This window comes from Callionymus lyra, chromosome 6, assembly GCF_982586985.1.
Source record: "Callionymus lyra chromosome 6, fCalLyr1.hap1.1, whole genome shotgun sequence".
NCBI classification, from domain to species: Eukaryota; Metazoa; Chordata; class Actinopteri; order Syngnathiformes; family Callionymidae; genus Callionymus; species Callionymus lyra.
Genome location: NC_141823.1, coordinates 16,650,593 through 16,663,459, shown reverse-complemented (window position 1 = coordinate 16,663,459; position 12,867 = coordinate 16,650,593). Strand labels below are relative to the sequence as shown.

At 38.4% G+C, this 12,867-nt stretch overlaps 1 protein-coding gene across 3 annotated transcripts in view; it reads right to left on the bottom strand.

The window, feature by feature from the left end:
* Nucleotides 1-358: 358 nt before the first annotated feature.
* Nucleotides 359-12,867, bottom strand: part of LOC148076567 (protein diaphanous homolog 3-like) — an 81,612-nt gene continuing 69,103 nt past the window's right edge. For all 3 annotated transcript variants that reach the window (XM_087793929.1, XM_087793931.1, XM_087793930.1), the window contains one exon: nucleotides 359-1,075. In XM_087793929.1, the coding sequence (XP_087650055.1) occupies nucleotides 723-1,075 (353 nt within the window). In that variant the 3' untranslated portion in view covers nucleotides 359-722. The remainder of the gene's footprint in view (nucleotides 1,076-12,867) is intronic.

Sequence of the window (12,867 nt, the reverse complement as noted above, 5' to 3'; positions counted from 1 at the left end):
GTTTTGTCCTTGTGTTTTTTTGTTTTTTTTGGGTACGACGCTTCTTAATCAAGTCAGTGGTGTCAACTCTTCAAAAACACCAACATTGAAGAGTCTTCACAGTAAGCAGATCAATGTTCATCTTGACAGACAACAACATTGACAACGTTGACCCTTATTCACCGATACCCGATCCAACTTTGAGAGGCTCTATCGGGGCTAAAAAAACCCTACAGATTACACAGTGCCATCTGGTGGGCTGAAAAAGAAGACACTTCTTCCTGAAGTTCATCTTTTTAATTATTAGCTACTAAAGCACTAAAATAAAATGTACATTTATTCAGGTGGAAAATAAAATAAAAATAAATACACACAAACCTATTGTGCTAAATTTTTATTATAAATTTGGATATAAAATTCATCAATTAATAAAATATTTTTGGACAGAAAGCTCTGACAGTCGAGAAGTAAAAAAGAACAGCGTAGACATTCTGACAGGAATAAGAAAAAACACTAACACACACAGAGAACAACACGAGTATGAAAAAATAACCTGACAGCTCACACTCACTGATGGTTACAAAAATAGAGAGGAAGAAAATCTATCTCTTCTTCAGGAATGTGTTTAATTAAGAATATATATTTTTTACATTGCTTTATTTGGTTAAATATATATTTTTCAGTTTTTTTTTCTTCTATCATAGTTAAGTATGTCGAACAACAAGCGTAAGATGAAGCTTCGGTTACAAAGCTCGGAGTTTCTCCAGGAGGGCCTCGACACCCGACTCGCTGTTCGCGTCGCCACCGGACGCAGTACCAGCGCAGGACAGCTGGAGCGCTGCAGGCGCCACTTTCAACTCCCTCTCTCTTGGCCCGGCAACCTCCCTCGCCGCCGGGATCTCGCGCTCGCGAGCGCAGCTGCGATCGGGAGCGTTCCTGGGCCTGCGTCCCGGCTCCGGGCGGCCGGCGGGCCGAGCCGAGGAGGGTACCAGCGACGGAGCGACTTCGCCCTCGACGCCGGCTTCCTTGGCAGCTGCAGCCGTCACGTTGGCTCTGTCGCGGGAGTGAGACCACTGTACCGGGGTCTTGTTGTTTTCTGTTGGGTGGATAAAGGGAAGCAGAAATGAGTGCACGACTTGACGAAAGAGCGAGTCGTTGTGAAGGTAACAAGCAGGGCGGTTGATCGAGTCGGGAAGAAAAGGTTTGAAAGAATGATTTGGTTCAGGGTTCCTACAACTTAAGGAACATTTAATTTGATCCATTGGTGTAAGACCAACTAGATAAAGCAAAACAAAAATCAAAAACATTGCAATCATTGTACAGGTGACATGTTTTTAAAGGCATGCTTCATCCAAAATAAATCTCACCCTCATGTTGACTAAGGGTTTTTGGAGTTATAAATAGAATTGGATGTTCATTGCTAATGTAGCGACCATGGCTAACTTGTCTCCGTTCAAAAACACACACCACAAAAAACATCCAAACCCCTCCATACTGCTCGTCTGTACATGACAAATTGCTTTAAATAATTCAATAAATCTCCATTATTAAGCTTGTGTGAGTTTGTGAAAGATTTACTCTGAGAGACATTCCACTAAAAACAAGTTTAAAATATAGACCTATTTACCTTTTTTTTTTTCAATTCCATATGTGAAAGTATTTGGAAGTTTTTTGCTGTTGTTTTTTTGTACAAAGAGCAGCATTGGTGAGCATTGGTCGCTAGATATTAATTTTTGTCAACAGTTTACTCTGACAATAATCCCTTAGTCGACATGATGATGAGTAGAAAATGAGTGGAATTACAGTTTTGGGTTGAACTATATCTTAAAACATAATATGCAACAAAATACAATTTCCTGCACAAACTAAAACTAACCTTGTACATTGGTTGGGAAGAGAATTCTCCTTGAATTTACACTGAACTGTTTTGATGGTTTAACTATTATTATGTTTATTATGTTTTTTTTTAATAAACTATTTGTAAATAAATTAAATAAATGTTACAGAATATTTTGAGGGTTAAAAGAACCAAATATTTATTCATCATATGTTTTGAATTTTTTATTTCAAACTTATATATACATATTAATGTATTACTTTGTAGACTCTTGAATTAAATGCCTTTTAAGACTATTTAACTCTTGTGTTATCTCAGGGTCAAGGTGACACAGTGGTGTGAAGAAAACAAATGCGTTTGTGGTATCCCTTGGGTTGTATCTGGGTTCAGGTGAACGACTTCCACCACTGCATTTATGGAAGCCAGGGAGGTCGTTCACCTTGACCCAGAGACGACACAAGGGATACCTCGAACACATTTGTTTCCCCATAGATATCACAAGGGTGAAGGAACCCTGTCGTTGCACTGCAGAAGCTCGAAGCAGACACGGCGCAGAGAAGGTGTCGTAATCATGCGAAGGAGAAACATGACCGGCGTGAACGACGCGAACACACACACATCGTGACTTCAGCTGTCAAACCTGCACAGCAACAACTCAATAATCCTCCGTGTCCTTTTTTAATATGCAAATCTGTTTTTCGTTGCAATTACACCCTCCCACTAAGCCCCCCCCGGTAATCACAATGACTCTTTTCTTTTCAGTCGGCACCTCGCGCTCGCTCCTCCACCCCTCGGTGTGTTTGCGACCCAAAACGCGCACGTACAGTGGAACAGATCGAGGGCCAGATCAGACCCACATCCTGAATTATAATCCCTTTGAGTAGATCTTAGACTTCATCATCAGTATGTGCACGTTGGAAGGGAGAGGGTAAATCCATATTCATGTGACCTTGAGCGCTAGGCTGAGAGGAATGGAGCTCGGAATGACTCCGCTGCATTTAAAGTTTCCTGAGCCTGAAATGTCTGGCAAACAGGAGTCAAGCACAGCAGAGCAGAACAGAGCGAGCTGCTCTGTCAGCCAATCGGTAATGAGTTTGGAGCGTAGCCAGTCAGTCATGACAATATGTTTTATGGGCCACGCTGACGAATGACAAGGGACGTCCCTGAACACAACCCCTGACAAATAAATAAGGATGGAGAGAGGAAAGAGAGCAGACAAGAAAGAACCAACTGTAAAATTAAGAAGGGTGTGCGTTTTGATTACATATGTGGGTGCGAGGGCGACCGCACGCATGCACCGGGTAAACAAAAAGCTTCAAAGAATTTTAATTGGGAGTGCGACTCGCCAAAAATACTGAAAATTAATAGTGACACGAGTTGTTGAATCTCTTTAAATGCCATTGACTCGGATCTATGTTTTTTGGAAACGTCCAAATTACCTGCTGCACAAGTCGCATTAAAAACTACAACATCTCACTGTGATTTAAGTTTAATCTCCTCATCATCTTTTTTTTTTTTTATGGAACAGTGTGTTTGCAAATAAACCTCGTTTCCAGGCAAACAGAAAATGCAAAAAACAAAGCTTTCGCTGAAGACTGTCAGAGATTTATTTAGCAAGAAATGCTGCTTCCCACGAAAGGTCTTGTTTTGATGCAAATGTTTCACGAGATTTTCGATTCAGAAACTCAAGGTGCGAATTAAAAGAATGAGGCGGGAAAGAAGATTTCGATGATGAAGAAAAAAGGAAGACAATGAAGGAAACGGAAAATGAGAAGAAAAAAAAAAGGGAAAAGATGAAGAGAATTACTGTAAGTCGAAACCAAACAATGGAGATCAGGGTGAAAAACAATGCAGAAAAAGGATGAAGACGATGAATAAGACACAATGAAAAAGTACACAAAGAAAAAGACTTGGACAAATAGAGAGAAAATAAAAAAGTGAATGACGATGAATCAGGTGTGAATTTGAGGAACACAACTAAAGAAGACAGTGACGAGAACAAGACAGAATTGAAGAACAAGCCATTGAAGAAAATGAAGACAATGAAGGTGTGAGTTTGGTGATTACGACAAACCGATTTGGACAATAAAGAGAGAACGAAGAAGACGGAAGAAAACATGAAAATTAATGAAAATGATTACAAAGACACTGAAGAAAAGGGTGAAAGACAATACAGATGGTGTGAATTTGAAGATCATGACAAAATGTATCTTGGACATAGAAGAAAATGAGGAAGACAAAGACAATCAAGAAGGTGTGAGAAAAACCTTTGAGGAACACCATAGAAGAAGACTTACAAATTAATGAAAAGGAAGACAGACATTGAAAAAAAAGTAAGACAAAGACACTGACGAAAAGTAAGACAAAGATACTGATGAAAAGGAAGACAAAGACACTGAAGAAAAGTAAGACAAAGATACTGATGAAAAGGAAGACAAAGACACTGAAGAAAAGGAAGACAAAGACACTGAAGAAAAGGAAGACAAAGACACTGATGAAAAGGAAGACAAAGACACTGATGAAAAGGAAGACAAAAACACTGATGAAAAGGAAGACAAAGACACTGATGAAAAGGAAGACAAAGACACTGATGAAAAGGAAGACAAAGACACTGAAGAAAAGGAAGACAAAGACACTGATGAAAAGGAAGACAAAAACACTGAAGAAGACAAAGACACTGAAAAAAGGAAGACAAAGACACTGAAGAAAAGGAAGACAAAGACACTAAAGAAAAGGAAGACAAATACACTGAAGAAAAGGGAGACAGACACCTGAAGAAAAGGAAGACAAAGACACTGAAGAAAAGGAAGACAAAGACACTGAAGAAAAGGGAGACAAAAACACTGAAGAAGACAAAGGCACTGATGAAAAGGAAGACAAAGACACTCATGAAAAGGAAGACAAAAACACTGAAGAAGACAAAGACACTGAAGAAAAGGAAGACAAAAACACTGATGAAAAGGAAGACAAAAACACTGCAGAAGACAAAGACACTGATGAAAAGGAAGACAAAAACACTGATGAAAAGGAAGACAAAAACACTGCAGAAGACAAAGACACTGAAGAAAAGGAAGACAAAAACACTGAAGAAGACAAAGACACTGAAGAAAAGGAAGACAAAAACACTGATGAAAAGGAAGACAAAAACACTGCAGAAGACAAAGACACTGATGAAAAGTAAGACAGAGACACTGATGAAAAGGAAGACAAAAACACAGAAGAAGACAAAGACATTGATGAAAAGGAAGACAGAGACACTGATGAAGACAAAGACACTGAAGAAAAGGGAAGACAAATACACTGATGGAAAGGAAGACAAAAACACTGCAGAAGACAAAGACACTGATGAAAAGTAAGACAGAGACACTGATGAAAAGGAAGACAAAAACACTGAAGAAGACAAAGACATTGATGAAAAGGAAGACAGAGACACTGATGAAGACAAAGACACTGAAGAAAAGGGAAGACAAATACACTGATGGAAAGGAAGACAAAAACACTGCAGAAGACAAAGACACTGATGAAAAGTAAGACAGAGACACTGATGAAAAGGAAGACAAAAACACTGAAGAAGACAAAGACACTGATGAAAAGGAAGACAGAGACACTAATGAAGACAAAGACACTGATGAAAGGGAAGACAAATACACTGATGGAAAGGAAGTCAAAAACACTGAAGAAGACAAATACACCGATGAAAGGGAAGACAAAGACACTGATGGAAAGGTGTGAATTTTTTAAGATCACGACAAAATAAGACTTGGACATAGAAGAACATGAGGAAGACAAAGGTAAAGAAGAAGATGTGAATATGAAGATCACAATGAGGACAAAGACAATTGATATGAAACACAGTGAATTATAGTAGAGTACAAGGACAAGAAACCATATATATACACAATATATTCAACATGTTCTTAGAAAACACTCAGAGTCGACACATAACCAGGTCGAAGCTAGTTCTGTTAACGAGTGTTTTTCAAGTCTTTCAGGATGCATTTGAAAAAGCATTTTCTTTTCAACCGTGGCCTCTAGAACTGAGCGCGATCAAAGAGCGGACTCCGTTTCTTTCTGCCAGTCTTGGCACCTTCGCTGCCCTTTGAAGCCCAGATAGCTGCTCAATTCAAACTGTCACCACAGCTGTGAAAACATGCCCGAGAAATGTAAAACATGGCTCATCTGACACATTACACCTCTTTAAACAGCCACTGACCCCAAAACTTTACCAGCGAACAAGTCAAGTACAACCTGGATTGCAGTACTTGTGCAGCGATAGCCCGGGGTTTCCCCTGAGCGCTGCTCTTAAGTAGTTGACATATGCTTTGATTAAAGGGCCTGTACTTGGTCCAAGAGACACTGGGATTACAGCGGCGCATGAATAGAAGAGTAGCCTCCGTCGCCGTCTTCATATTCCACACATGGTTGCACAGGTTTAGCCCGAGCGCTACAATCCCGAGCATCGGTGTCAATTAATGAGCGACTAAATTGACCTTCATTTGTAAGATGTCGGCGCCTCCGGAGAAATCCTTCCAACATGATAATTACACGTATTCGTGTCAACGGCCATCTTCCCTCTCGTCAAATTTGAAGCTGAAAATTGCCATGTAAGACCAGTGCTGTGTCTCAAATCGCATACTAATCTAAGTATGCTAGAAGTTAGTATGCATCAGTTTAGTATGCATACTAACTAGTACGCAAATTCTCCGCAGATAGTACGTCTCAAATCAAACCCTGAAGCTACACACTAACCGGAAATCACATGACAGCTTCTTCTTCTACTTCTATTTAACGATGTTTCAACCAGCTGTTTGAACGCTATCGACACCTGCTGGCAGCACGTATTGCAACTTTGGAAAAAGAAATAAAGAAAAATTATGAGAATCTAAATAATCGCGAGATATTTAAGCTGGTATCAGCAGCGAAGACGTGTTTATCCTCCTACTGCTGCTGAAAATACACATTTAAGTATATGCATATATATGCATTTATATATGACGTAACTTCCGTTTAAAACGTCACTAAAATGGCGGCTGTTTAGTATGGTTAGTGTCCATTGAACCATGCTAGTTTTGTGGGCGTGTTAGTATGCCAATTTAGTATGCATGGCGCACTAAATTTCGCATACTAAGAATTGAGACACACTAACGTACTAAAAATACTAACTTTTAGTACGCTAGTATGCGATTTGAGACACAGCACAGGTTACAACGCCACGAGTACGTCAACCACGTTTTTGATACTAGCCCGCACAGAAAAATAAATAAATGTATATATACATGTCAAAGCTAATGCCTAAGAGCTTTAAAAACATACTGTTGGCTCAAGTAAATTCAATGTTTAAAGCAAGTAAAAAAAAACACGCAATGCAGCATAATTAATGTATTTTTTGGACTATATGGCGCACTTACAATGTTTTTATTTTCTCCAAAATTGACAGTCCATCTGGTGCACTTTATGTATGAATTATGGTTGTACTAACTGACGATCTTATGTGGTCCACGGCGACGAAAATGTTGGTAAACTCTGAATAAATAAATAAGTAGTAAGTCTGTTGTGCTTTGGATGAGGCTGTTTATTATTCCTTCTTCACACTTTCTTGCTCTCTCTGCATCAGGTAAACAAAATGTTTGCACGTCAAAACCATCGTGATCATCAAGTGTCGCCTCGCTCATAACAGTGTTGGACGACTAAAACTAACCCCGGGTATTTCGACACCTAGAACTACACTGATAAGGTAAGGTAAGGTAGAACTTTATTGATCCCTCAGGAGGTCTCCTTCGGGAAATTGTTTTTTTCCCCAATAGCCACAGCAAATACAGCAATTTTTCACGAAAAAATAAATCAAAATAAAATAAGAACAAGAACAAAGAGAAATAAAGAGAAAGAACAAGATGATACAATCTAAGTCTAAAGATAAAGAACATAGATTAAAGAAAAACAACAAAGACAAAGGATACAAAGACTAACATAGAACAGAACATCCAGATACTTTTACTACATATCCAGATACTTTTACTCCGGATTTCGGGGAACATACAGTGTACATACAGTGTAGCAATGTTATAATAATACATTGTATTTAGATTGACATATTTGCTAAAGTAGGGACAAACAAAAATGTGTTGCCCTGGAATTTAGCATTTTTGTCTCTCACATGATTAAGTTTAACACTTAAAAATATATGATCAGTGATGATCCAACCAACAGTTAATTATGAAAAATGAAGACAAAATGCAGCTAAAAGTATATCTACTACTTTACCCAGGGAATCCTTTATTTTTCCATTAAACACATTTTTGCACATTCGGACTGAACCACAAGCTGCGACATAAAATGTTCTAATTGGCATTTACTCCTGGAGGTCAACGCCTGTTATTATGACCAAGCAAAACCTGAAATTAGGTGAATCATTCCATCCATGTAAATGGATTGATAAATGTACTTTCTGCTTAAGGTTTCTCCACTTTCAAAAACAAAACATTGACATGACAGTTGACCTTTTAAAAGAGAAAACTTCTTGACAAAATCTTTAAGGCAATGGCGTCAAACCTCTACTATAACAATGTAACTCAAAGGCTTAGCAAAAAGTATAAATCCTAAACTCTTTTTTATGAATTCATCTTATTCATCTTCATCTTTCTTTTCAAAACCAATTCCTTTCCATTGACATCAGTTTTATAATCTATTCCTTATATTATCTTAAACACTTTTGTAGGTCACAAAACTAGCATTAATCGACTTTACCATCTGTGGTGGACCAACCACTTGCTGGTATCATCGCTAAAGCACACCAGGAGCCCTCAGTTAATTAAACCAATTTTGGTGCAACTAAAATAACCATTAAAAAACTAGAAATTCAACCAGAGTGTCCAGTATAAAGACCAGCACTGTAAGTAAGTGCTTCAATTGTCAGTGAATGGAGCGGCTCCGCAGTCCTCAGATGCCTATTACAGGTTACAAGAGGACTTTAATGATCATTACCAGTTTCTGCAGGACAATATAATTGATTTGTCGCAGTGATTAAACTGCGCCTGCGTTGTGTGCTGCAACAAAAAGGAATTGAAATAGGTCAACAAATCAGGGGGAAAAAATCTCGGCCGGCTTCTACACAATTTACTTGAAATAAGAACACGCAGAAAAGGGCACGATACTGAGCCGAAACCTCGAAGAACTCATTTCCACCAAAAAAAAAAAAAAAAAGAAGTCTGCAGCTGGATGTTGTTTACCTAAATTCCAGGGTCATCGTTATCCGTCTACATTCAACACTTTTAACAGCAATACGCTGGTATATGTCCTTGAAAATAAATTAGTTTACTGCTTCAGTTATTGTCTGTGACCAGGTCAAGATGTGGGAGCAGGTGTTTTTCAGCGTGTTGTGTGTAGGTGCCTTTTGTTACCGCGGTAAGGAATCGCAGGCTCAACTTTCTATTCATTTATATAGAACTTTTTTATATTGTAGAAATAAGCCCTTAAATCTTCAATTTACTTTCAAAATCCCTTCTTTTTTTTATTTTTGATTAAAATATGAGTTAGGAATCCCCATTCTTTATCGAGTTTACTTCAAAAAAGTTGCCACACAAGCTTTCTTTTTCCTTCCTCGTCTTGATACCTTCTCACTGAAATTTTAAAGAGACACAACAGGATGAAGGGGCTTTCAGTGTGTGCCTGGCTGGGTTAACCACTAAGCACCGCGGGGCAGAGCAATATGGTTACTTTTGCTTCCCGAGGGCTCACTACCCACAAGAAGAACTTGGTGTCTGGTTCACAGGGAAGTGAGTTACATTTAAAGCAAACTATCTTGGCAGGTCAGAGAAGGCAGAAGCAACATCAGTGGACTTCGGTTGGATTCATATTGTATGTCGTTATACTGTTTTTATTCTCGAAAACTCATCATTAGACAAAGGTATGAAGCTGCCTTTATAGTGTGTTTCCACCAAAGGGTGGGGGGGATGACATCGGGATCCTATAGGAGTTCAATTGGAGTAGATAAAAGTGACATGATGATGGTGCTGCCGATTGGATTGGAGGACGGGGAGTCTTCACCGTAAACAAATTAGGAGGTGAACCTTTCATTGGAGAGGATTAAATCCAAAAAAGGCTCAACAGAAAATACCATTAACTCCTCTACGGAGGCCATTGTTGAAATAATGCAGCGGGTAGTTGTGGGGAGACAAGGCAGGCTAGAGTCTTAGTGTCCCCCATGGACAAGGGACACTAGAGTACTTTGGAGCATTTGGTGGGAACAAGCAATTCAACTTAAAGGGGTGAAAATCTATTCTACCGACAACCGTCCACCCCATACATCAGCCCTGGCTGCTTTCTAGATCATATCCCATTTGCCCATCAGGACTTATTCTGACAAGTATGCATAGTAGCATAATGATTTGTTATTATTTAAGCCAAAGAAAAGACAATATTTTTCGCTTGTGGTACAGAGACTTACTGCACTTAAAAAGCAATACATGAACCACTTAAATGGCTTTGGCAAAAATGGTCTTCAACACATTTCAAGAGCCAACTAGAAGTGAAAGAATATGTCTTTATATTTACAAAAAAAGACTGAGATTACCCATGATTGGTAGCGCAGCAGGAAAATGGTTCCGTTTTTCAGTGAAATGTATCCCTTTCAAAAGGTTCTGTGATATAGCCGCTAACCACAGGATTTCAATGCGTATCCCTGTTTTTTAACAATCGGAAAACTTTATTACAAATTGTTGCAACCTGCTATATAACATCCAGTGTTCTTGACCAAATATCTGCCAAACAAGTCAGAGAAAAAATACTTTTCAAGGCAGATTCTTAAATTTGGTTGTTTTTTTTTTAATACATATTTTTAAGGAAAAAGACCAAGTCCAAAGATTATTCAACTATATATATTTTATAACACAAAAGGGAATTGTGTCATTGGATCTATAATTAAATTGAGTTAAATTCATTACAGATATTTACACTAGATCATAACATTGAATAGCTTTTATTTTATTTTAAATCATTTAAGATGTAGCCATCGGTGCTTCCCATTCATTTTTTTTTTTTTAAAAGGATCCCCCATTTTTCATACGCAAAAGACAAGTGGTTGTAGCCAAAAATAATGGTTGAAGTGGTATCAGACTCCTTCACTTTCCCAATCTGCCTTCTACAAAAACACATCTCCTAGCACTTGAGCAAGCAACTGACACAGAAAAGCTAAAACATTCCTACCAGAGCAGAATAATCAACTTCAAATGGCACAAGCAGAAAACATCAGCTAATTAATGGAAAATACCCTGCTGGTTTATTAAATGGATACAAGGATCATATTTCTGCTGAAATTGAATGTCACTGTCCAATGGAAAAAAACACATGGACCATAATTTGTTTTTATTTGCTTTCTGCATAAACTGTGGTGCTCATTTACATGTTCCATGTGAGATCATTTGGCCCATTTGCATTTAGCCCTTCAAATAGTACGGCAGATAAGCTTTTGCTATCATTTGGACACCCCCCCCCCGCCCTTCGTCTATCTAGAAGTTAAGTTTTCGGTATTTGATCATTCTGGGAAGAGAGCGGTGATTCATGCTCGCTGAAAAATAAGAAAATGCAGCATGTGTATTTCTCACCATGAAGTGAGCAACACACTAAAATAAATCAAGCTCTTCTTTCCAAGTTGCTGCTTGAATCATGACCTAGAAAGTACATTTGTGTTTTGTTTTTCTTTGACTAATGACACATCTTAAAGCAGTATCTTGCATGGGTCAGTGAACTGTGTACTCCCAGATTATCGGTTGAAACAACTAATAGAAATAATGTTGAATAAAAGAGGCGGAAATAAAAAGTGGGGGAAAAATCTTTCAGCGAGATAGAGAATATCGAGAAAAAGTATCTTCAGCAGGTTCATTTCCATCACATCGATTTGACCTCGAGATAAATGATCACTGTTTTTAAAAAGCTAATCCACATGCAAACTTTTCACCGCTGGAAAAGTTCATTGGCTTCAAGTCAGTCCATATTCAGAAGATTGAAAAAGTTGTTTGTCTTTTTTCCATTTTTTAAAATTCCATAAACAATAGAAAAACAAGCATTATCTTGAGTTAAAATATGTTTGTTTTTTTGCATGTTCAAGCCACAAAAAGACACTTTTGTATATGCAAATCTCAAATTTAGTTTCATCCATTATCATTTAATGCAGACATAAACGTCAACCAAGCCTCCAAAACTTCATGAGAAGGAAAATTGTTTGTCCTTTTCTTTCTCCCTGATTTAAAGTTTATCGAGAAAAGAGCAGCAATAAAAAAGTTTCATGGGCAGAAAGAAGTGAGTTCTAAAATAAGTAGTACTTTAATACGATAAAAAGAGACGGAAAATAAAAGAGCAACTATATGTCTTTGGAGTTCTCGTCGCTTAAAACCAAACAGGGCAGCACAGCAGATCTGAGCGGAATGAACTAAATGTCCCTCAAGTCGTCTGCCTTTCAGTAGGAACCCTGTCACTGTTCGCTGCGGCGAAGCGTGACATTGCGTTAGCATGCTTTGGTGCTTTTAACAATGCTTCAAAAACATAAAAAAAAGATCCTCGCTGTCCTGGCAGCAGTGTCCTCATGAGAGCAATAAAAAAAATATACATCAAAAGAAAAAATGTAAATGAAGGAACAATCAGTATGTGGAAGGTCTCAATTGTGGAACATAATGTTTGTCTAGGAGAATAAAAACACATTTAATAGGTTCTGACATACAAATTGGCAGCAACCAGACTTCTACTGCAAATATTGGTGTAAAGAGGACCCGCCTACAGTACCAGCCGTTGGAAACAAAAGTTCACAAAAATGATGCACATTAGACAAATGCGGAAGCATCGCAAATCATAAATTGATTCGGAGGAAAAAAGGGGAAAAAAAATAACACCTGGCAGATGGCTCTAACAGCCCAGACTTTTACTCCTGCTTTCCTCTAATTATATTTACATGCAGGGTAATGGACTGAGAATGTTCCTCCATACTGAAACAGCCTCACTTCCTGGGGTTTTCCGTCTCTCTCTGGCTGCCGCACACACATCGGACATGGCTGACAGACACA